The 23,999-nt window shown below is 45.0% G+C and overlaps 2 protein-coding genes across 24 annotated transcripts in view; one reads left to right on the plus strand and one right to left on the minus strand.

The window, feature by feature from the left end:
* LOC113207273 (CD151 antigen-like) overlaps positions 1–23,999 on the plus strand; it is a 100,397-nt gene that overhangs the window by 18,871 nt on the left and 57,527 nt on the right. The window lies entirely within an intron of this gene.
* LOC113207274 (troponin I) lies at positions 803–23,999 on the minus strand. 19 transcript variants are annotated; one of them, XR_008011460.1, is made up of 10 exons: positions 23,872–23,999; positions 21,925–21,966; positions 20,900–20,917; positions 20,640–20,768; positions 19,966–20,089; positions 15,333–15,433; positions 11,298–11,341; positions 11,015–11,156; positions 10,086–10,809; positions 8,661–9,157 (listed from the first exon to the last, which is right to left on the minus strand). XR_008011460.1 is itself a non-coding variant. In XM_026423760.2 (9 exons), exons 2-9 carry the CDS (start codon positions 21,937–21,939, stop codon positions 9,089–9,091), a joined length of 642 nt encoding a protein of 213 aa, XP_026279545.1. In that variant the 5' UTR covers positions 21,940–21,966; positions 23,872–23,999; the 3' UTR covers positions 8,661–9,088. The 19 variants fall into 19 exon arrangements, 11 of the variants coding, with proteins under 11 accessions (XP_052126202.1, XP_026279545.1, XP_026279547.1 ...); XR_008011457.1 differs by having other exon boundaries at positions 10,086–10,812; XR_008011458.1 differs by lacking the exon at positions 15,333–15,433 and adding an exon at positions 17,691–17,791 and having other exon boundaries at positions 10,086–10,812.

Genomic DNA, 23,999 nt, shown 5'->3' on the forward strand with positions numbered 1-23,999 from the left:
CGTGCTGCGCCCGGTCGGCGACGATCTCCACCGCGATGGCGACCTTGGTCTTGTGCGGCTCCTCTTCCTCCTCTTCCTCGCTCTCCTCCCCCTCCTGCACACATGCAGGTCTTGACATACCCCTTGATATAACCCCTCTATCCCTCACCTTTCTTAACCCTCCCTGCCCGACTGTGTATTTTGACGGGTTATTAGAGCGTCATCATGATTTCAAAACCTCTTCAAATATCAAATATTAGTGTTCTACTGTCGTGGCTTTCCGTAGTCCAGGCGGACAATCCAAAATTAACACCTTAATTTTACCGCATCCCCCTCCTCAAAAAATCACTTAAATCATTTTAAACGCAATCAAACTTAACTTTAGTTTTCCAGCAATGCGTCTGCAGGTGCGTACGCCTATCAATCGTCTGGTTTGGGATAGCGAAAGTATTACGCAAAACCATTTTACTATATTATTCTACTGGCGCTAAGTTAAATCCTACAGCTAAGGCCACCGTATTAACTTTGTCAGGAAGTGCAACATTTGCCGTGCTTTATTTTAATTTCTCTCTTTTTCTTAAATTTTTCTCAAGCGCTATCATGCCAGGCTCAATCCAGGCACATGCCGCTGCACAAGCTCACCTGATATCTCACTGCCCACGAAGATATTGTTGACTGTTGTGAATTTTTTTTTATAATATCTATGAAAAAAGTTAATTTTTCTCTATCTTTTAATTTTACGTTTAGTTGGCCTTTTACTCTCAAAAGCTGTGACGCGTGATGGAACCTGATAACGGGGTTGTTTTGGCGAAGGTTTTGTACATTTTGTGGAAAATACTTTTATTGTGACCCGCATACAAATAATACACAAATCGCCTTCATTCCAACAAGCAATACATGGTCTTTGGTTGCGTGCAAAGAGAATCTGCTTGAAACTGGTATCATGCTTTTTTATCGGGAGATCATGGCATATCTGCTGTCTTTCTACAAATAACATGATAATGCATCGGACGCACTTTTGAAAAATGAGTAAGTCGGATGCTTGTACCAGACAATATAGCTTGATGACAGGAAAGAAAACTGAGAAAATTTAACGAACCAGAAAAAACTGGAAAAGGCTCAGCGTTGTTTCCGCGGCGTCTTAAGGAAGTGAATTTATTGACAATAAACTGTCTATAGGATCTACCCCTTTATTTTTAAACAAGAAAAATGCAAAATGTACAGGGACCACCGGATCCACTGCCCCTCACTATAGTTAACCTTTCTGGGGATCTAGTTCGGCCAGGCGGTGCCGGCGCCGCCGGCTGGGGCCTCCTCGTCTTCCTCGTCCTCGTCTTCTTCGACCCGGCTGGCGGTAGACAGGCTACGCAACTGTAAACAGAACGACGAGGTTAGCGACAGCCATCAGACGGAAGGCGACGATAAAGAGTGGCTCAGAGGGTGAGTGTAACAGACATACGTTCAAGTGAATGAGTGAGAGAGGCTTTTTTTTTTTTTGGATCATAACGCTTGGGCTCTGGTGCAGTATCGATTCACATAGGGGCAGGCGGAGAGATTAGGTAAGCGCGCGGATTGAGACGAGCTGCGCCAGCTGCAGGTGCTGCAGCTGCAGGTGCTGTAGGTAGGTGGGGTTTGAAAAGGCTCTCTGGATCATTGGCGGTGGTTCGGTGGCGGGTTTACAGAGGTAAGGTGGGTACGGCAGGTGCGTACCTTCGACAGGTGCAGCAGGTGCTGCATCTACAGGTGCTGCATCTGGTGCTGGTGCCTCCGTCTGCGCCACTGCCACGGCCTCGGCGGCGTGCGAGGCCTGTAGTGCTGCTCGGTGGGCGGCCTTGAGCACGTCCATGAGTGCCTGCTGGCCGGTCTCGGCGATGGTCTCCTTGAGCCGAGCCATGGTCTCTTCTATCCTTTCCTTCGCGGCCTTGGCGCGCAGCGCAATGTTCTTGACTTCGTCCTTGATGGGCTCGTCGTCGAGGTGGTCCAGCATCTCCAGGGCGGGGTCCTCGGGTTCGGGTTCCGGCTCCGGCTCCGGCTCGGGTTCGGGTTCCACGACCGGCTCAGGCTCCGGGACGGGTTCCGGTTCTGGTGTCGGCGCCACCACTTCTCCCTCTGCCGGGACCTCGGCCGCGCCCTCTGCGGGAGCTTCGCCCTCTGCGGGCGCCGCCCCTTCGGCGGGTGGCGGGGCCTCCTCGACTGGTGGCGGATCTGGGATGATGACATGTACCATCCCCTCGATTTCGGCCAGGAGCTGCTCGAGCTGGTTCGCCATAGCTTCGGCCTTGTCTGCCGCTAGTTTGGCTCGCGTCTCCTCTTCGTCAAGCTCAGGCTCTGGTTCCGGTGTCGGTTCGGGGGGTAGTTCTGGCTCTGGCGTTGGCGGGATCGGAGACGGCTCTGGGGTCGGTGCCGGCGGTTCTTCCGGTTCTGGTGGCGGTGGCTCCTCCACCGGCGGCTCCGGCTCGGGCTCTGGTTCCGGTTCCGGCTGTGGGGGATGGAGCATCTCCTGGACCACGCGGAGCAGCTCAAGAGCGTGCTCGGCCTCCTCTACGGCGTGCTCTGCCTTACCCGCCACGATCTTGACGGCCTCCGTCACCTTGACGTCCGCCGGCTCCTCTTCTTCCTCCTCTTCCTCGTCAGAGTCCTGTACACGTTGTCTTAGTGAGTGTGTAGCACATAGCGACACGACTGTCGCACCGTCCCACATCACCTCATGTGCTCGGTGTCATGTTAGTTATGAAATTTTATCTTATTTAAATTAATTTTAAAAGAAAAGAGCTCAGTGTGAAGGTTAGATTACAACTCCAATCGCACATGTTAGCAAACAGCTGCCTACGGGAGCGGGTACCTCCTGAGTGTCAAATACTTGTTGTGAGTTGTATTTGGCGAAAACTTACCTAGTATTGCAGTTTACAATCGAGAACTGGGAAAGGTAAACCAATGTAAACTGTTTAAAATGATTTTTTCCATGTAGCGTTTTGCGCCAAATCTTTAATTTGAAAAGCTTTTTAAAGAATGCTTAAAAGAATTGTTGAGATTTAGATGACTATTGAAGAACGTTTAGCTATTTGAACAAACAGAAATTTCACTGTGACAAACTGTTTTTTTCCTCCAGAATTTGGCGTATTGGTAAGGAGCTAGATTTTTTGTCCAAGGAAAATAATTACATTGGTTTCTTTCCGGGTTAGTATGCTGGGACTGATTCTATTTTTGTAAATGCATGCAGAGAAAGCAAAACTGTTTCCACACAACCGAATATCTGTTTCATGGACATGCCTTATTGCCATTTAAACATGTAGCAAGACGATGAATATTGCAGTGAAAAAAAGCAACAAACAACTACTTAACTGTTTATGTTGAACAAACTTACCTTTGGGTTTTACGACAGTTGTCCGTATTTATCGATCGGGACATTAAGATATACAAGATTATTCTTTTCTTTGATAAAATGCAAATATTTATTTCCGATTTCTTTCAAGATACCAGTAGAAGGTGCGTTTGGTCTGTTTGGGTCTGATTGTCCTGTCAAAGTATCTGCGTATGGAATTTACTGTGATAAATGCAGACCCTGCCTCCATTATGCTACTCTATAGCATGTACTCTAGGCTAATTTCACAGTCTTAGATTGTGGAAACGCTAAACGCTACTTGTTTTCTTCATCTGTTTTCAGTCTGGGCGGGGATAAGGAGTAGGAACTAATAGGGAATGGGTAGAGTTTGTCGAAGTTCTGCAGCCGTTGTTCATTTACTTCCCGGGAGTCGCTGTCGTTCGCTTGTTCGGAATAGCATTCCACGATCATTCTGTGGAGACAATAGAGAATCACATAGTCAGCACGGAAAAAACGTCTTATGTAACTCTTCGTTGAATAAATCGAAATACATTTAGTCAGTACAAAATCCCCTCTAACTAACATAGTGGCCCACAGCCCCGGAACATTTACTCTGTACCAGATAGAGCCGTGCCGGCGGGTTTGCCTACCATCGCCTCATGGCCCGTGCTTGCAGGCGTATGCACCGTGTGTTTCTTCTCGCGCTTGGGCGGCGGGCGAGTTTGCCTATCTTTACGGGCAGAGGAGGTAGGCAAATCCGCTCGCGATCGCTGCGTGCGTCGTCGTGCGAAGAAACACCCGTTATTCGGTACAGTGCAAAGCGTCCCGGGTCTGCGGGCCACGCTGTATTTAAACTTGCCGCACTTGGTACTCACCTTCAGCCGCGGGCTCGGCAGGCGCGTCCGCTGGTGGCGCTTCCCCATCGGCGGCCTCCTTGGGTGCGGCGTCGCCCTCCTGAGCCTTGGGTAGCACGGGCTCGGCCTTCGCCATCGCCTGCTGGATCCTGGCCATGGCCAGCTCGATCCTGTCCCGGGCGTCTTTGGCGCGGTGCGCGGCCGACTTGATGGTGTCGCTGACCTCGACCTCGTCCACGTGGTCTAGAGCAGCTTCTGGAGGCTCCTCGGGCTTGGGGGGTTCTTCTGGCGGGAGTTCTGGTTCTGGTTCTGGCTCCGGTTCGGGTTCGGGTTCCACTTCCGGCTCAGGCTCGGGCTCTGGTTCGGGCTCGGGTTCCGGTTCTGGCTGGGGCATAAGTGGCTGGACAAGCTGCGTGATCTGGTCTAGGAGTGACTCGAGCTTCAGTGCGGCCTCCTCTGCCTTGACGGCGGCCTGCTCGGCCTTCTGCTCCGGAGTGAGCTTGGGTGGTGGTGGCGGCGGCTGTGCTGGTTCCGGTGTGGGCGCCGGGGTGACTTCCGCCGGCGCTCCCTCTGCGGGCGCTGCATCGCCGGCTGGGGCTTCGGCCGGGGCGTCGGCTGGGGCACCCTCGGCCGGCGGGGCTTCGGCGGCTGGGGTCTCCGCTGGAGGTGCCTCAGCTGGCGGGGCTTCCGCGGGGGCAGCCTCCGCTGGCGGGGCCTCAGCTGCCGGTGCCTCCGCTGCAGGAGCGTCTGCCGGGGGAGCCTCTGCTGGAGCTTCTGCAGGAGCTTCCGCTGGGGCGGCTTCCGCCGGGGGAGCTTCTGCCGGGGGTGCTTCTGCCGGGGGAGCCTCCCCGGCAGGCGCCTCTGCTGGCGGCGCGTCGGCGGGCGCTCCCTCGGCGGGCGGCGCTCCTTCTTGAGGGGCTGCTTCGGCCGGAGGAGCTTCTGCCTCCGCTGGAGGCGCCTCCTCCCCCCCTCCGCCTAGGGGCCCCTTGAGCAGCTTCTCCAGCACCAGCATAGCCTCATTGAGCGCCGTGTCTGCCTTATTGGCCACCACGGAGAGCGCGTCTGCTACCTTCGACTCCGGTGTCTCTTCCGGTTCAGGCTCTGGTTCCGGCTCTGGCTCTTCTTCCTCCTCGCTCTCTTCCTCTTCCTGTAAAAGCAAAAACCCCTTAGATACACGCATCGGAAAGGGGCGGACTGTGCAAAGTGTTAACATGTTGCGTGGTTTCATTTGTATTTCGCTCAAAGTAACACCAAAAAGTCACAATGAGGCCGTACAACTACATATTTATCTAGGCGCCAAAACTGTTTTTCTCTTAGCTTCATAAATCTTGAAGGCCCAACACTAGAAAAACAAAAGAAGAACTTCGTGCTTTTTGAAGGTACTAAATTTAAGTGCCGGCAGAAAGTGCCTCAGTAACGGCACCAAAATCTCGAAAAGGTGCCGAGTCGTGCCTTTGTTTTTGAAGTGCCCCTACAACTAACGTTCCCCCTATTTGACGCGAGGTATCGTTTGCTTGGCTGCCCGAGCCGGTGCACTTTGGCGCTCGGGGAGGGCCACCGTTTGCACACAGATGCGTTGCGGGTTGGCCTACCCGGCGCTTCGCAGGCGCCCCCATTGACGGAGCCTCGGGAAACGTTCATTGCAGAAGCGCCCTGAGTACACAACTACCCCATCCCGAACAGGTCGTGTAGGTTGGTCCACGCTTTACTTCCCGCGTGTGCGCCCGATCGGATCCAGACATCGATTGTCCGCGCAAGATGAACAATAAATTTAAATAAAAAACGTCTGTCGTCGGCCCACCCTCACGGTAAAAACAATGTCTTATTTTCTAAGGAAAAAGGGAAAACTTTGAGGAACTCACTGTTTGAGTGATAAGGGAAAACTTTGAGGAATCTCTTGGTTTGAGTAAAACTCGAGGAAGTCTCCTCAAAAATATGTTGTATTTTCCCTCTTTTTTTGAGAAGGTCCCTCAAAATGTGAGGAGAGATCGGATGAGTTTTCTTCAAATATGAGAGTTCCTCCAAGTTTTTCCTTTTTCCTCAAAAAACGAGATATCGTTTTTACCGTACAGAAAATGTAGGTTGCGTCACTATGGCCATTTCGTACAAATCTAACGTAAGGTACTCACCATGTTCCATCTGGATCGATCGGCATCAGAGTAGACACGCCCAGGCAGGGCAGGTGGTCGAGGATATTCATGCTGTGTTCACGACAGACTGGTGCTACATTGTTTCACGTTCAAAGCTCTTTTGTTTAGTGCGCCTAGTGAAAAAAAAAAGGTTTGCTCTCTCGTACTCTTTATTTATTTTTAAGGCCCACGCATTTTTTTGTTTGCAGCAGCCAGGAAATACTCTGTCGCACACTTTGACTGGTAAATAGCACCACTATTATTCGGGTTCTGTTACAGAAGGGCGCAGTGAACTTTTCGTTTATCGGGATGGCTAGTTAGTTTGTGTAGGTGAAGGGAATGATTCGACGGTGGTTTTGAACCAACCAAGTTTTCGTTTTAGTTAAATGCTTTAAAGGGTTCAAACGCTTTCTTATAGCTTACCTTCTACTATTATATGGAGGGTTGAGACATAATCCTAGACGCGCGAAGACATCTTACTCTTTATAGGGATAACTAATAAGCCTTTGACTTTTGAAAATGGGGTCTGCTGTTGTTTGTTAACTTACCCAAGTGTCCTAAAAGTGATGGGCACGTGGCCTCTTCGTCCCATGGCCCGTTGTCACCTCCTCTTTCTTGTTAGCAGGTTCGTCTTTGGAAGGTCCTCACAGGACGTCGATAGACTGTTGCGGAAAAAGGATTTTCTGGGAAACTTTGTCACTTGTCACGTACTCCCTCAAATAAAAGTGGGGTCTGTTGCCCATCGATTTCAATTTTGTCTTAAAAAAAGACATCTGACCATATCTACACCTTCGGGATTGGAAAGGTTATGGTTTGATGAAATGTTAAGTTATATTGAGCCAACCAAATTCCGTGCGCATCAAGTATGCAAAATTATTCATCATATCTTGTTATATATTCCGCCGAGCAAGTATGTGCAATGCCGAAACCCTCCGGTGCGTGCCATCATAAATTTCCATGAGTTTTTTTAAAGTTGCAATTTTGGGAAATCCCAGTTACGCCGAACTAACTCAACTGATAGGCGTGCACGTATGGGGATTACGGTAACTTCGAGTTCGTTTTCAAAGGTGGCCACACAGTAGGCGTGCCCCGAGACGACGCGCTTTTTTTAAGACTGATTTGTGCCCAACTTTGTATTCTGCCGCGCTCTCGCTCTCATGGGCGCAATAGAGACCGAGAACTGTCTGGTTACGCCGATTCACTGGTCACTGATCTAGGCTACGTCGTGCGGGTACACTGTTATTGATATTTTCGTAGCTTTAACACACCTTTGTAGGTAATTTTGTTGGCAGCGTAACATGTATACTAACAGTTAATTTCGTTCCTTGACAACAAATTTGTCATATCATGGCGAGAATCTCATCACACAACAGCAATTGCCTCGTTGTTGTACAACCTTTGTCTGCCAACAAGATGAACTACAAAGTGTCGTAAATTTACGACAGCATTTTTAATAGCGTAAAAGCGCAAGCTAGTATATGTCTCTGCTCGCCCATGAGATTCGCGTTCTGATTTCGTGCCTGAGTGCGGGCGATGCCGGGTCAGAAGTCCAGCCGGAGAAAATACCGTGTGTGAGGGCTACGACAACAAGGGTGCAGTCTTGCCTACTCGCCCCACCCGTAAGGCGCCATGGCCCTTAGAGTAGGCAAGTAACCCGCATACTGCAAAGTCGTAGCCCTGAGACACGGTACGTAGTACTGGGTTATTACACTCTCATTTCCTTATAGACACGCTTACGGAGAATTTTGTGCAAACGTATTATGGATCACAAATTATCCATAATATGGATAAAATTGTGCGGATTACGGACAATTTGATCCATATTACAGACATGCCTTCATCCATAGGGTACCTTTTGTCCATACCTTTCGTCTAAACCTTTCGTCTAAACCTTTCGTCCATGCCTTGGACAGTAAGTAAGACTAGTTCGTAATACGGACAATTTTATCCATGTTATGGATAATTTGTGATCCATAATACGTTTGCACAAAATTCTCCATGACATACGGATAGCACATCCATAGGCATATGAGAGTGTAACTATGCTACAATAGCGGTCTGCGCCTGCAACCTGCAATGCATCCACATCAGCATGGAGCTGGCGCCACGCCTTATTTGTAAGTAGGTGCTTCGCGACGTGCGGCGCCTAACTTTCCCTCGCGTCACCATGGGTAACGCTTTTTTGCCGGAGCAACGTAGTTGCCCAGAAGTCTTTACAGGTTTCTATACTGATGACTTTCCATTTTACCATACATACCAGAGTGAAATACTGCAATTTCTAGAGATATGCTGTGACTTCGGGTAGTTGGTTTCTCTTGCGGACATGTTATTGTGACGACAGGGAATCAAAAGACACCACAAGACAAACATAACATATTCATTCTCAGACACAAATGCTTTTATTTGCCATTCAATCAGTCTTCTTGACCCAAAATACAATATGGTGCAAATCAAACGTAAACATGCCAAGGGAAAACCTACTCGTGACTTGTGCATGCGAATGACGTGCGAGGTACTGGAAACATTTGTATTCAGATTCAAGCTAAGCTTACAATGTTGATGTTCCGGCGGCTCATGGCTGAGGACACTTCGCGCTCTTTCGGAGCAAGGAATAGTTCAATAAAAATATGGCGTTGTTCTTTGTATGATTCAGTTAGGCGTGATGCTATTTCTTTTTGCGATGTTAAAGTTCCTATTCGCGCAGGGTATGTTAAGTATCTTTTTTCTGATATTACGAATAGACCTAACATTATGATTAAAATATGTGTGTAGTATAAAGGGGCGTTGGTGTATCAGGAGTCCGCTCATGCTTCAACCTCCTGCTCCTCCTTTACCTTCTTTTCATCTCCCTTCTTCGACCAGTCGGGCTTTTTCTGAAAACACACAAGAAATAAGGGCATTACAAGCTGCAAATCAATAAGGTATTTCTGTGTTTAATGTGGTTTCCCCCTTAAATTGCGTTCGTAGAATCATTTTGAATTGATGCAGTGCAATTGCACTGTAGAACAATGGACGCATTTCAACTCAGGACTAAATATACTCTGAACACAATTAAGTAATATAAAGCATGGCGAGCAAATCTCAATTGTCATATAGAAGAGATCCTGGATTCATTGTGCAGCTAGAAATATAACAAAGCTTCGTTTTACTGTGCTAGGACCCACGGAGGGAATAAAGCGCTTAGCAGGTTGTAGGAGCAGTGCAGTTAAGTGGTGTGGGGTAATATTTTCAAGGTACTTTCGTCGAGCTTAGGAGTGCTAAACTCTTTTCGAATTCCATGAAAACTTATACCCGGTATTCTCAAAATTACTAAACGTCATTACCCTGATAATTCAAGAATAGTGTCCATCGCCACTTTGATTGTTTCGACATTTTTTCGGCATGTCATTTCTCACTGGGTTATTACAGCGTAGGAAGAGTTTATAAAACAAGAATACATCGCACACCTTTCTTGAATTTACAGTTCATGACGTTTTGCTTCAGCAGTAGTTAGCAAGGAAATCAAATCAGCCGCAATCAAAATATCTGCGATAAGTTATACCCTCCGTGTTGTCCTCGGCTTCTTCTTTTAAAAAGGAAATACTGGTCACACAGCATGGCGTTCACACAAAATCGTTTCTAGCTAGGAACACACTCTATAAGGTAAGCCGTACAAATTCTCCGTTTGTCAATGACTAAATGATTTTTTACATGAATACGAACTCTCAAAGCAGCAATCTACTTTTACTTTTTTCTTGCAAAAGCTTTAGTCTTGCTTCTACGTTCATCCGTAGCCCTCTCACCTTTCATATTGTGCTTTACCTTCAATCCACGCTCTTGATTCCTCAAGTAGACTTCATAAAGTACCAATTTCTAGGTTTGCGAATTAACTTTTTAAAGTAAATCTAAGTTAAAAATATATTTAGCAAAAACCAAAAGCGTTTTCATTTTAAATTAGATTAAAATCAATTAGCTTGGACGTTTAAAATGCAAACGACCCAGAAGTTCACGTGTTAGGTAAATGTAACTACCTTGAGATACACGCATAAATGCAAGCAAAGGTTCTGTACAAAGGTAATTGCATGTATGCGTGTTTCTGACCGTTATCAAAGGACAAAACACGAAAAAAGAATGTAAAAAAGTGACTGTTAAAAACAAAACATTGGGCACAATTTCACACTGAACACAGGCCTGCTCCCAAAAAAAAGGCATTAAAAACAGGTTTCAAAATGTCTGCATGTAGAAAAAGTGTGTGGAAAAAGGCTGTGCAGCTGAAGACGTAAAAAAAAAATGTTCAAAAATATTTCAGACTAAGAAGTTTAAATAACTTAAAATTGTAAATTGGTCATTTTATTATGATATTATAGTGTTGAATTATTATAGTGATGAAACTAAAATGTAATTTGTTCGCATAGGACATGCGTTTGCAGAAAAAATGACAGTTTTGAATAACATATACGAAAATAATTGCATGAGGGAAAATGGCCTTTTCTGATGTTTGATGAGGTGTTTACTTCTTCTGCCACTCAGCTTTCTCTGACGGCTTCTTCTGTGGGACAAAGTTGCAATTAAATGCAATTAATTACAGAGCAGAGTTCTTGTTGCCCTTGTGGTTCGTGTAATGTTATGAGTTTTCATAATTTGTGTAGAGTTTGCCAATTACGACTTGATTATTAGTGTTGTGAAGGTTACCTTTAAAGAGCGTGCTGCAATTATTTTTTTAGTCATATTGCCCTTTTTATGTTCATTACCTCCTTATCTTCCTCTTCCAGTGTGAATTCCTTCTTCTTCACCACCTTAAGTTGGTTACGGAAGTTGAATTCGGCAGCCTTTTTCTGGAGCTTGGCGAACTTGTTCTCGTACTTGGACACCTTCTTGAGGGTAGGTTTAACACTGCAGACAAAAACAAAGTGCATTTTAAACAATATTTCTAGATTTTTGCAACTTGAAGCTAGTTTTAAAATTTAAATGGCTGTTTTCGTTGTATCGGCAAGATTGTTGTTAATTTACTTGCATCGGCATCGAGATACTTACAATTTACCGCGGAGGTCGTTCACCTGGCTGTTGAGGTCGGAGATCTGTTCACAATACAAATATATTATTAGAATTCAGAACCAAAGCAATGTGCTCCTGCTAACTCATTAAACTTAACCACTTTAGTCACATCCAAAAGTGTTACTTTTGGTCTGTCGGGACAAAAGATTTAAAGACCGCGACATGCTTTTCATGCCACCAACTTTACTAATCCAGCAGTAGGACAGTCCCATTTTACATGGCAAAATTTTAGAATCTTGCATTTGAATGACCCTTTAAACGAAAAGAGTGTGACATACAAATTTGGCCAGACCACTACTTCACACTCATCTGCGTGTGAATTGTATGTTACGCTCTTTACTCTGTAAAATGAGACCGCCCTATTGTCAGATTTGCAGAGATTGTCCTTCAAACAGTAAAGTCATACTCGATTTAAATTATTGCGCCTTACAAGAGACACTAATTAAAAGTTTAATTCTGTCATCTCGTCATACTTAGCTTTAAGTCGCACACTGTAAAGTTAAACACAGCGAAAGAGTAAAAAGCAGATTAAAACAGAATACTTCTAAAATATATCGTAACACACGTGCTGACATGCAAAGGCAAAAGTTGAAAACGGAGCAAAGAGGAGGAAAGCTTAGCTTAGGAATAGAAAGTAGTTGAAACAAAGCAAAAGGTCGTAGAGGACGTTCGTTATAATACGTTCCTTTTAATTGTTCGCCTTGAGCAACCGATAAATTTTGCATAAAATATTAGCTACCGGAGGAAGTTGCATACCTCGTAAATTTAGATATACGTTTGTAACCCATAGCAATCCATAAATAACTTTTTATTGACGAAATTTAGATAGAGATAGAGACAGCGAAGTGGTAAGAACAATACTCAAGCCAAGAATTCAATAATATACTACCAAACTTTTCCAATACTACTATGTTCCACTTTCCCTTGTCCTGTTTTGTCCTAAATTGAAAGTAAAGTGGTATTTGGTAACATTTCGGTGTGGTGTCGGGTTTCGTTCTACTTATCTCGTAAAGCTTTTACCCCTCACTTTCCTTTGGGAAATATGTGACTTTGTAGTATGACTGTGCGTAATATTGTGTGTGTAATTGTTGAGGGACTGTGACCCAGCGGACCCAATGGTTTGGCGCGGAGATTTTATCTCCATATCGGTCGCCCGTAAGATTTCAACAAGTCCCCATTAAGGTATACTTCATTGATATTTACTGTTGACAAAAAGTGCCGATTTCACGTTGAATTGAAATCATTTTGTCCACTATTTCGAATGTTTTGCCTCGCTTCATATGGAATCGATATCGATTCGAGTAATTACATCGGCATCAGATTTAGAATCGGATCACTATCGAGGTAAACGATGACAAAACGATTTCCATCGACGATCTGTTTTTGGCTAGGGTAGCACCTTTTAGCAAATGACAATTTTTTTAACAACAATGCAACATCATTCATGTACTGTTGTACCGTATAGTGTTTCCCATCGTTACCACATACTTCCGCAGCTTGTCTCTACACAGTTATCAGCCTAGTCTCAAAATGTATAATCACACTAGAAACGCAAGTGCTTGAATGTCGCACACTTGTAGGTGTATGAATGCCCATGCGTCAAGGGAGTAAGGTGTGATTTTTTTTTGATGTACACACTTATGCCTCCGTGTGTACGACTGGTGTCTATACACCTTCAAATGTGCGTCATCCACACTTGGGTTCCCGGTGCAACTTTATCAGGTGGACTGCTATATTCCTTACAAATTATTCGAAGAACTAAACAGTAATTGTTTTTCCCCTGTGACAATTTTTAGACAGTACATAAAGGAAACGTAAGGCCTAACAGGAGGATGCGGGGAGGTTCGGCTGGTCCCGAGCAGCCCTCGGTCCACGTGGTGGTGCAAGGATGGACCTGCTGGCCAGAGACTGGTCACCAGAAATGATATTGGTGCTCACACTCAATTTGTAAAATAGACAAATCGGGCAATCAACGATGGAAATCGGCGAGTTGCCTGGTCGATCGATCCGCATTCCGCCATTTCTGCAAACCATATAGGAGGTCGTGAAGCACAACAACGCAGAAAGAGCTTATTACTGCCTTTGCTCTTAGCCCTTCTCAGTCTAGAGAGATAGAGCTGCAACCCCGCTTCACCAGAAGTGGGTTTTGGAAGATGGAACTTAAAACTCAAGTTCCACGGAAAAAACAATCACCCCTAAAGCGCAAAGGTTAAAATTACGACGAGAAAAAGTCTAAATAATATAGCATTTCATATTAGTGAGTCGGCTCAGTAAAGATGCATTGCGCTTTTCCATTGAGACGTCGAATAACGCAATGCATTAATGTTATCTGCAGCTATCACCATTACTACTGTACAAAATTTCGGCCTACTATTCCCGCATTTAGACTTTTTAATTCGTACAAATATGAAGTGCCTCAAACATAGAGAAAGCAATAACCCCCTTTTTTTACAGATAAAACTCGGGCAGAACACCGCATAGGCCCAGTTTTATGTCACGTATAATCTCCGTGAATTTCGAACCCTGCTATGCACTGTTCACCAATACCTGCGTATAGGGACCGCCCCATATAACTCAAGAATGTCGGTTGGACCGGATCGTGTCTCGGAACGATCTTTTTTGTAATAACTCAGAATGCAGGTCGCGGATTTTGCACCACCACACGGAAATCAGAAGCTTTGAAGCATTAATGGTATATATATGAATGTTTTTGGGTCATTACATGTCAGTACAGTTTTTAAAAATTCTTTTGAATGCGTTAGATGATGCAATGCTGCAAAGTTTTAACATGTCTTTAATGGACTCTATCTTCTAATGAAATATTGTCACTGGGCATTAACGGTGTGACTTTGCTGCTTTTGCTCAGTCAATCACCAAAAATAACCCCGACACTGAGCTAAAACCGAAAAAGTGAAAAACTTTTTTTTAGCCAAAGTAGTAAACGCAGTTGCAATCAACACCTTTGAAAGAGAATCATTATCTGGCATGAAATGACTGTCACCTATTGAACCGGATCGCGAATAAGATCAGGGCCTATGTTATGTTAAGCACCAAGACCTTAGGTCACATTAGTTTTGGGTGGTGAATATATTTATAAAAAGCTATATTTACAGTTCTGTTCACATTATTTTGCCCAGCCCACTCAAACTAATAAAATATCTGCAGAAAATCGCTCATCTCAAATGACGTATGCCCGGGAGTCATTGGCTTCGACGTATGTTCCCCGATAAAACGGAAAGAAAATTGACGCCAACGTTTATAGACGCCATATTTAGTGTAGGGTTCGTTCAAATATAGCGTTAATTAGTCGTGCAAATATTATGACTCCATTAGGCTGACGATCATGATTTGAGTTCGCTGATCCTCTATGATATAAAACGCAGGGTACAAATATCATGTTGCTGTGACCTGTGATGGCCCTGAGCCCAAAAGGATTATTCAATTTGTACCTCCAATTCACGTAACATTTAAACGACCTATTACGCATAAATAATTTATATGTAAAATATGTTATTACTACAATAAGTATTTCTTGTCATGTTGAGCACTTCATATTTGCCTTAAATTATGTATGACAAGATATTTTACACTGGCGAATTATGTAGGCTGGCTAAGCGAAGGTCTCTTAACGTCGTAATTTAAAATTACTACTTGACACATGAATATAAGTGGGCTGGGCTGTGCATAGTTACTTAAGGCCAAGTGCGTTCAGGTAATCTTTATCGGCAATTACTTTAATAGTTGTAAGGCTGATCGGTTAAGCAACTTTTCTAAAATTAGCCTAAATGAAAACAGAAAAGCCAGAGAATAAACTTTCTGCTTTCATCGGTTTATTGGCATCTCATTGGCGGGGATGGCTTTGCAAATTGAACAATATCCCACAATGGCTTTGATGTGTTGATCAACACAAAATGAAACGTTTGGGTCGATGGATATCTTGTGAGCAAAAGCCTTGTCTATTCACACCCTTTGACAAAGCGTTCTATGGGGGCACAAGCACATAGACACGCGTACCTCGTAGTCTCTTTTCCTGACTTCATGTTCCAAATCCCACTTCTGGCTCTCACAGAGGAGCATGCGTTCGTAATACTGCTTGCAGATCGCCTTGAGTTGCTCTAAAGGCAGAACACACACATTAACTGTTTGGCCAGGATCAATACAGGGACCAACCAAAACCAGCCCGGGATACAGTTGAAGGAGCACGAAAGAGGTCAGTTACTGAGTTGTCTATAGTACTTTAAGGACAGGGCGCTAAATATTTAAGATGAATACCAGCACCCTAATTAAGCGGCAAGTGTGAATGATGCCTATTTCTCGTAATTCAGAACCTATTTTTTATTTTAAAATCAAACAGTAATCGGAGAACATTTAAGGCTCGTAGTGCGCACTAAAACCAGAAAACAATTTTCGCTACAGAGCCCCTTAGCCCCTCTCCCTTCCCCTATGATGAAGGTCTGTAATAACTAGTGGGTGCTCCATGCGCCATGACTACACATGCCCAATGCAGGTTTTGGAGTTCTACATATAAAACGAAATCGACATTTTAACTTGAATCAAATAAGTTAACATTAAACTTTTTGTGTTTCGATTTCGCTTTCTTTACGGGGTATGGTAAAATGACACAAAAATTCCATTCCTGGTCATCCTGAAAAATGTAAGATAGGGGTGGTGCGGGACGGAACCAATGGTTACCTCAAAAGCTTTCATTTGAAATGCTCTCTCAAGGTCGAATTTGTCGCCCTCTAGTTTGTACACTCGCTGCCATAACTCCGCAACTTCTGCTTTGCAGTCGTCTGAAAGAAACAAAACCCTCAGAGGTACAGAGGGGTACTGCATTTCCCGTGTGATTTGTAAGAGGGGATGCGAAATGGAAGTTAATATATTAAAGCACCTGTTTTTGAAAAGTAAATGACAATTTTCCTTTTACTGAGGGCAAAATGATGGAATCGAACCAGTTGCCGGCTTACCTCTTATCTACAAGGGGCCGCCTTTTATTGAAATGAATGCCACCTGTGAAGTGCCATCAGGTTAGGGATCACCCATAACGTCTTTCTGCCACTAGCCGTTACGAAACTGCCAAATTCAGCCCATGCAAGCTTTCATGGCGCCTGCTGGGTAGGCAACATCTTGCCTGCAGTGCATGTGTGTTCTGCGGGGTGGCCTACCCCGAGTCTCGCAGGCGCCGAGCTTCTGAAATTTGGCGAATGAATGCGACAAAGACGGACGAACTTTATGGACGAGCCCTTAAGCGCTCTGGCAACTGGTTCGTTGCTACACCACTTTCAAAATAGGGTTCGCAGGCCACCGGCAAATTTCACCGGCTGAAGCAAAGCGGAAACAGGACCACTACGCGTAAGGGGAAAAGAGAGACAGGAGGGAAAAATGGGAGGAGATAGTTTGCTTCAATCAGAAGAAATGCCCAGTTTTGTTTCTATTATGGGTAGGGGGTCTTATGTTAGAACAATCTTGTGCAGAAAGAGGATTACCTCCATTTGTTTGATAGCGATCATTCTTTCAAGATCGTACTTGTCACCTTCCAGTTTCACGATTTTCTCGTGGTATGACGTGCATATAGTTTGCAGCGCGGCTATACAACAGAACATATTGTTTAAGGTTTTAGTTACACTACTGAAACTTGAGCTCCGGCGAACGAGATAAATTTTAGATTCCTTTCTTTTCTATACCAACACGTATCCTAAGTTCTAAAATAATGTAGCCCCCTTAAGCTCGGGAATGAATGGAGTATGGTGATTAGCGAAAAAATGAAGGAAATGAGAAGTGGATGGCTTCTTGCGATGAAAAGTAAAGGAAAGGAGATATGAAGGATCAAAGAAGGGGAAAACTGTGTGAAACTGGACAGAACTAAGAAGACGCGGGTGCGCACAGCGCACACGCTGAGTGATACTGTTGAACAAAGGCAACCACATAAGTCAAAAGTTCAACCCAAATCACAAACTTGTAAATCGATTCTGGCGAATGAAGCGTGGCAAGGCTTTGAGCTCAACAGTCTGATTGAAAGAAAAATTGCAAATAAGATCTACGAGCCTGTTCAAAAAAAACTGCTGTATTAAACGGGAAAATGCATTGATGCGGTCTGCAATAAAGTGCTACCAAACGTGACAAGAGGAAAAACCTACACAGGGAAAGAAAATGTAAGTGCTGCGTGAAGGCCAGATTTTGGAAGATCAAATCTGCTGTGCTTGTGGGAAACTCTACGGAAGCATTTAAACTTCCAGCGCATTGGAGAGTGTTCAACTCTCGGCGAATATACGTGAGCTGTTTTGCAGTACACGGGAAAATAAATGAACACTCCCCTGTAGTCAATAGGCGGCTAGCGTAGCGGTAGAGCAAGTAGGGTTGTGTTAAACGCACCTCCATGTCCTTTTTCTTGATCTCATACTCAATATCCCACTTCTTGCTCTCAAGGTCACAGATTCTCTTGTAGTAATCCTGGCAGACTGACTTAAGCTGGCCTGCAAGAGCAGTCATAGTACTTCATGAACCCGTGTCCAGTTTGCGTTCGGACCGCACATATTGTTGTGGAATGGTTGTGGGCCAGTTTGGTTGGGAATAGAAAGATTAACACTGGAACCACGCACTGGTAAAACAAGTGTTAAATTTGGCTCGCAAATCTATGCATTACCTTAATGTGCATAGTTTACACACGTCGTGTCGTCTAACTATATTTTACTTGAACAGGTGTACATATTTAAGATATTTTAGGTAACCGTTTATCACGCGGTTAATATATCAGGTGGCTGACTCACGCCGCGGACTTCCTTAGTTACTTTGAACCGGATACGCAAGTGCGAGCGGGTTGCCTACTCGAACGGGCCTTCAAGGAGCCGTGGACGGGTAGCCCGTTTGTACATGTGGTACAGTATAACTACTAAAAGTGTAAGGTGTAAGTCACCCACCTGGTATCTCTACGAATACAGCGTTTTACGTTTATAAACATTCCTATAGGAAACGTTTAGGTGCACATTTCGTTAGTATTTAAAATATAACTTCAACATCGAATTATGTGCGAAATCGTGAGTTTTACACTGAACGAGTGCTAAGTCTCCCATTTGTTTTACCAGTGCGAAAGAAGTGATCATTTAGACCCCTGTTTCGTAATTAACTATTTTTAGTTCTCTGAGCTACGCCCACCGCCCCCTCCCCCCCTCTCTTCAGCATATGAAAGCAGTCAGATGCTTTAAACTTTACGACAGTAGCGTATATCGCCTAATTCTGAGACCAGAAACGAAAATGGCATAGAAATGATAGAAAGAAATAATCTGAACTGAAAACACATTCAACTGACTACTCCTTATAAAGCTTATTATACAGCGATGCGGCCGGATGTGGCTGCCAGTCCTATTGAGATGACAACTTACGGCCAAAAAAGGCCCTTCATCTAAATAAAAAAAAGAGGAAAATGGAAAAAATACGCCAAACGTTGTCCATCTATCTATTCAAATCGTCCCAAGGGTCGAAATGATTCCCGACTTGGTTCTAGTGCTAACGGAGTCTTGACGGAAAGGAATGAGAAAATGGGTGACACAGATGAAAATAATGGAAAATGACAAACTACACCTAATGGACATTGATATTGGTCTGCAACTCTTTCTTGATTTGCTGTATCCTACAGGACCGGTGACACACTTGAAACAGTTCACTACTTCAGATAACGCTACCCCCTCCTGCCCATAGACAGGCCTTGGCTGGAAGAGAAGAGCATTGAAAGACATTTGCGTTAGATTTGGCCGCAATCTGCGTTGGAAGGCAGACATGAAATTTAGATTACTGTTTTATGCAGTTTCCACTAGAAATACACAGAAGCATGCCACGGTTTGTTTACGTTTATCATTTAGCACATGTTTTGTGGGCATGTTTCTATGTGTACACATAAAGCGTCGGTAATCTATGTAATTATTACACAAAAACCCTTATTAATCACATTGAAAGACTAAAATTGGCTATCCTCGTAAAACACGCCATGTTTTGAGGAAACAATCAAACACTGAGAAGAGTATTTTACGCTGTTGAAGAATTAGATACAAACCACATCAATGTAAAACAGTGTTTGAAAATAAGGCGGAAAGAGAAAAGATAAAAAAACACGTTTAAAGTTAAGAAAGTAAGTTATGCGTAAAAAGGAAAGACGATTTTATCATGGAGGTTGCCTAACCTCGAAGTCTTTCTTTTTGACGGCATACTCCAGCTCCCATTTGAGGTCTTCCAGGTTGCATATCCTTGCGTGGTATTCCTGAAGGACGCGCTTAAGCTGCTCTGTAGAGTCAAATGAAAAAATTTATTGACTTCGGCCAAAAAAAAAAAAAAAAATAACCAAAATATTTACGGACTATCTAGTGCCGAATAGCAGGTTAAGCTGCCAAACAAATCAAAACGCTCCAATAATGGAGGCAACGCAAGTGAACTCTGCAGTAAGCATCATTTAGAGCAACCACCCCCTTCCTTTCCTGCCTGCTATTCAAGAATGTCTACATGCCAGGCTGTGCCAAATACCTAACGGAAGATTCCTATGTGTACTTCTCAGATGAAATCGCCATTTTATCGGTAGCTGATTCAGGCCGACAGATGATGAACTGTGGGTAAAAATGTTTTATGGCCAGGTTTCACTTTACGTGTTTGCTGCGCTTACCTTCATTGGCATCGTCGATATTCTTTGGCTTGCCGCAACGCTCCTCAATGATGCGCCTTCTTTCGGCGGCTTTGCGTTCCTGTTCTTTCTTCAGTTCCTCAGCGGCTTTCTTTCTGAGCAGCAACTGCGAACCAAGAACGAGTAATGATAATACGGGTCAGGAAGTGGTTGAAAAATATCTTCGTATATTTACAACGTATTTCTTTATTTTCGATTTAAGAAATATGTTGTAAATTGACGACAGGCCATTCTAACTCGTCATTGAATTCCAAGTCGATAAAGAGTGGTTGTGATTTTTTCATTTTTTTTCCAAAATCTTAGTTTTACATTACATATCACGGACTATTGTTCTGTTACCCTTACAAGTTTTTCCCTCAGTGGCTGTGTATAACATTTTCTTAAACCCAAAACTACTTGGGAAAAATAATGTGCTTTGTCTTTTCGCTTAGTCAAAATCCAAGGACAATTTTTAGTGAGTGTACTGGGCTGGGTGCATCCTGCAAGCGCTGGACTGTTGCGAGATTGATTTCTTGCTCAAGCCTCAGTGGCCGTAGGGCCTTGAAATCGGCGAGAGTACAGGAAACACACACCAGCGCGTGCAAAGGAGCGTAGTTTGTAGTTGTAGTTTGTAGTTTTACCTTGGTGCGTCCGACTAGATCCGTAGAGAAACTTACCCTCAGCTTCTTCTTCCTGTCAGGGGTCATGAAACCCTTCTTGGCCTTCTTGGCTTTGGAGGCCTCCTCCATCCGTTTGCGCACCTCAGCGCGCTTGCGGTCGATCTCGGCCTGCTTGGCCTTCTTCGCCTGAAATCATGAAAGGGCACATTTGGTTAAACGTTTGAAGGTTTTACGTTCGGTTGTAAGGGTTTGTGGTACTCCAGTGGTTGAAGTGGGCGCGGCCAAGGGTCGCTGCCGCCGGTCCCGCCCCTACTCGCCTCCTCGAGTCGCTTGCGCTGCAACACAAAAACGAGAAGGATTAGACAGGAGCCAGAATTATAAGCGCGCTGCCGCTGCCGGTCTCTGCACCGGCAATGCGCCTGTGTTTCCAAAGACTAACTACAACTCTCGGTCACAAATGCTGCCGCTGCAACTTCTACTGGCAGGAAGAAGAAAGTTTTATCACTGCTCGCTGTACGCAACATGCAGTAGGTGCACCAGGTGGCTGAGAAAACCTCGGCATTTCGCATGTATGCGTTTGAGCGGACTGCCTGCACGCTCGGGCCTTAAGGCAATAGGGTGAGGCCCTTAGGCATATCCGCTCGTACGCTTGCATACGCGTGCAACTACGAAATGCACGGGTGCCTTCAGCGCAGCCCAGTGTAACCCACTCCAGTTGCACATCAAAAATGTGCTTGTATTAGTGCAATATGTTAATGTGAGATCTGTCCTCATGACGTGAGGTGCACGACTTAGCCGTTACGCTGAATGTAGGCACATTGAGAAGACAACCACAAAAAAGATAACGTCACAGACAAGCAACCAACAGAGCGTAAATTTCCGCAATCTAGAGTGATGAAGAAGAAAAATACGACAGTAGTAACGTAGGTTTTTTAAAAAAGGGTGTGTAGAGTTATTTTGAGCGTATGGTTAGTGCAGTAGTGTAGAGCGTCTACAGCCACACTACGAATAGACTTTCGGTGTTCAGTTGGTTTCTGACAGCTGACATCCGTGTGGTGCTACGCGTACAGCTGTTGGAGAAAAAAGTAATCACTACGTGCAGAAAAATTAACCAACTATTTCTGGACATAAAACTCCACATCTTATTGTCTAAACTTCCAAAGTTTTTTTGTAAGACATAGATTAACATTGGGAAAAAAACAGTGCGTGTACATAAATGTGTGTACTTAATTGATAACATCCAACATCCATGTGCAGTCGAATTTTGTTGGGTATACCTGTTCTGAGGACTTCAATTGCTCACGCAGAATCCCGTCAGTACATTTAGTGATACTCACCTTACCTCATCGTCCGCCATGGTGTTTTACTGTTGTTGGCCTCCGACCTAGAAACAAACAAAGGATTTACTTAAATACACTGAAAAATATGAATATAGCATAGGAACTGGTTGATGCAAGGTCTGGCCAAGTATTTAGCCTTTTGGACCAGCTAGGTAACCGTAAAGTCATTCAAGGAACATCTAAAATAAGCGATGATTCATTTCCCCAATTCCCAAGAGGGGAGGGGGCGGACCTTTTTTATTCTTTTTTTTTTCGATGAAGGCAGGCTGCCGCGCGCCTCTCACCCTTTACTCCTGTCTGCCGTAAAATGAGTGACAGTGTGCGAATGTGCCGGCTTCTGCTGTCAAACGGTCCTGGCACTGTCCACTGCTCCCCCTCTCCCCCCTCCCCCAGAGAGGTCTGGGGCCGCAGCCGCCAGTGCCGACGCCGAGGGCCCCCGCCCAGACACGCGTCCGACCAGGGCCTAGCAGGGCTCCAAATTTGGACGGGGGGCTCGGCCCGCGGCCTGCGCACGGCGCCGCGCGCCCCCTCCTTCTCGCGCGAGCTTACACTCACTCTTACCGGTGCACGGCGCACCCCTCCGCCGACACCCTCAGCAGGTGTCCTTGGCTTTTCATTCCTTGTCAGGCGGACTGTTTTGACGGACGGGCCAGTGAATCGAAAAAATACAATTAAAATTGCGAGTGACAGCAGTAATAGCCCCAGCCCTTTCGGTGACTCACACTTGTTTCCCTCTTCTTTCTAGTTTTTATTTCGGTCCGTACAAAGTGAGCTGTGTGGAGCTTTTGCTATAGGAAAGTGAGAGTAAAAAACCGCCGGCCTCTCACGGTCGGTAACACAAACGTCTCTTCCGGACCCCCCCCCCCTTTTCCCCAATCCTCCACATCACGTCCAATTTTCCCCCAACCCCTCACGCTGTCCTACTATTTTTGTGTGCTTGTTTCATATCTTAGAGTACAAAATGTTTATCTTCGCGGAAACCTACGAGAATGTGCCATTGACGTTTGGCACGTCATCTCAACTTCGAAGGCAAAGTCAAATCTAGCCGGAAATCAACGGTTCAAGTTTACTCAACTAGTTTCCGGTCGCTGACAAATATTTACTTGTATAACTATAAGTTGCTATCAAAATCTAATCTGACAGAACATTTCTTACTCTACTTTGTAAAAATGCCCTCAAAAAATATACTTGTAATTTCAGCAACTTCACGTCTTTTTTTCACGTGCACAGTTTTTTACATAGGCACATAAAAATTGTGCAAGAGAATTCTTAAAAAAAGAAAAAGTTCGTAGAATTTCAAGGTCATTTCGGAGTCGAAAGACGCAAGTCGTAATTGCATACACTTCTTACTGAAATTTGCGGACCAGAAGGGGCCTAAAGAACGAAAATAAATCCGGCTCTATTTTAAGACAAGACATGTCCGCAAAATTTAGTGCTTCGAGGAAAGAATGTACAACAATCCAAGGAAAGTTTATACACATAATGAGTGACTACGCCGTTAGTCAACATTTTGACAACCTGTCAAATAGAAAACTGGATACGAAAGTTTCCTCTCCGATATCAAAGAAACGCACCGTGTTTCTCTGCCGAGTAGACTTTGAATCCAAGTGGCTAATTTTACCCCCGAGGCTCCTGCTGACGTAAAAATACGCTGCCGCTGTGGCAGGCGGAACGGCACTCGCGGGCGCACTGCACTCGCTGGTCGCAGAAACGTTCCGGCCTCGCACTCACAGGAGTCACACACTTTGCTCGCCGGCCGTCGGTGTTACCACCGGGGTCAGAGGTCACCACTGAGTCACTTCACACAACACCTTCCCTCGCCGTAATCCAAGAGTCGCGGTGGCCGTGGGGGACAAGAAAACGAGATGACCCGTCGTGATCTGTCCAGTGGCCGGCTGGCTGGCGGTGCGCTGGTCTCCACTTGTGATGCGGCACTCTTTTTCTCTCACCTGGTCTGATATTGTTTTTTCGAGGGCCTTGCGCTACCTCCACGGGTTGTTGTGGACTGCGCCGCTGACTCGGGGCGCGCGGCTCGCAAGGGGGGCGGCGGCGGTCCTCGCGGGCACCCCCTGCCGCC

Source organism: Frankliniella occidentalis, unplaced genomic scaffold, assembly GCF_000697945.3.
Source record: "Frankliniella occidentalis isolate FOCC.00 unplaced genomic scaffold, Focc_3.1 Scaffold115, whole genome shotgun sequence".
In the NCBI taxonomy this organism is placed as follows: domain Eukaryota; kingdom Metazoa; phylum Arthropoda; class Insecta; order Thysanoptera; family Thripidae; genus Frankliniella; species Frankliniella occidentalis.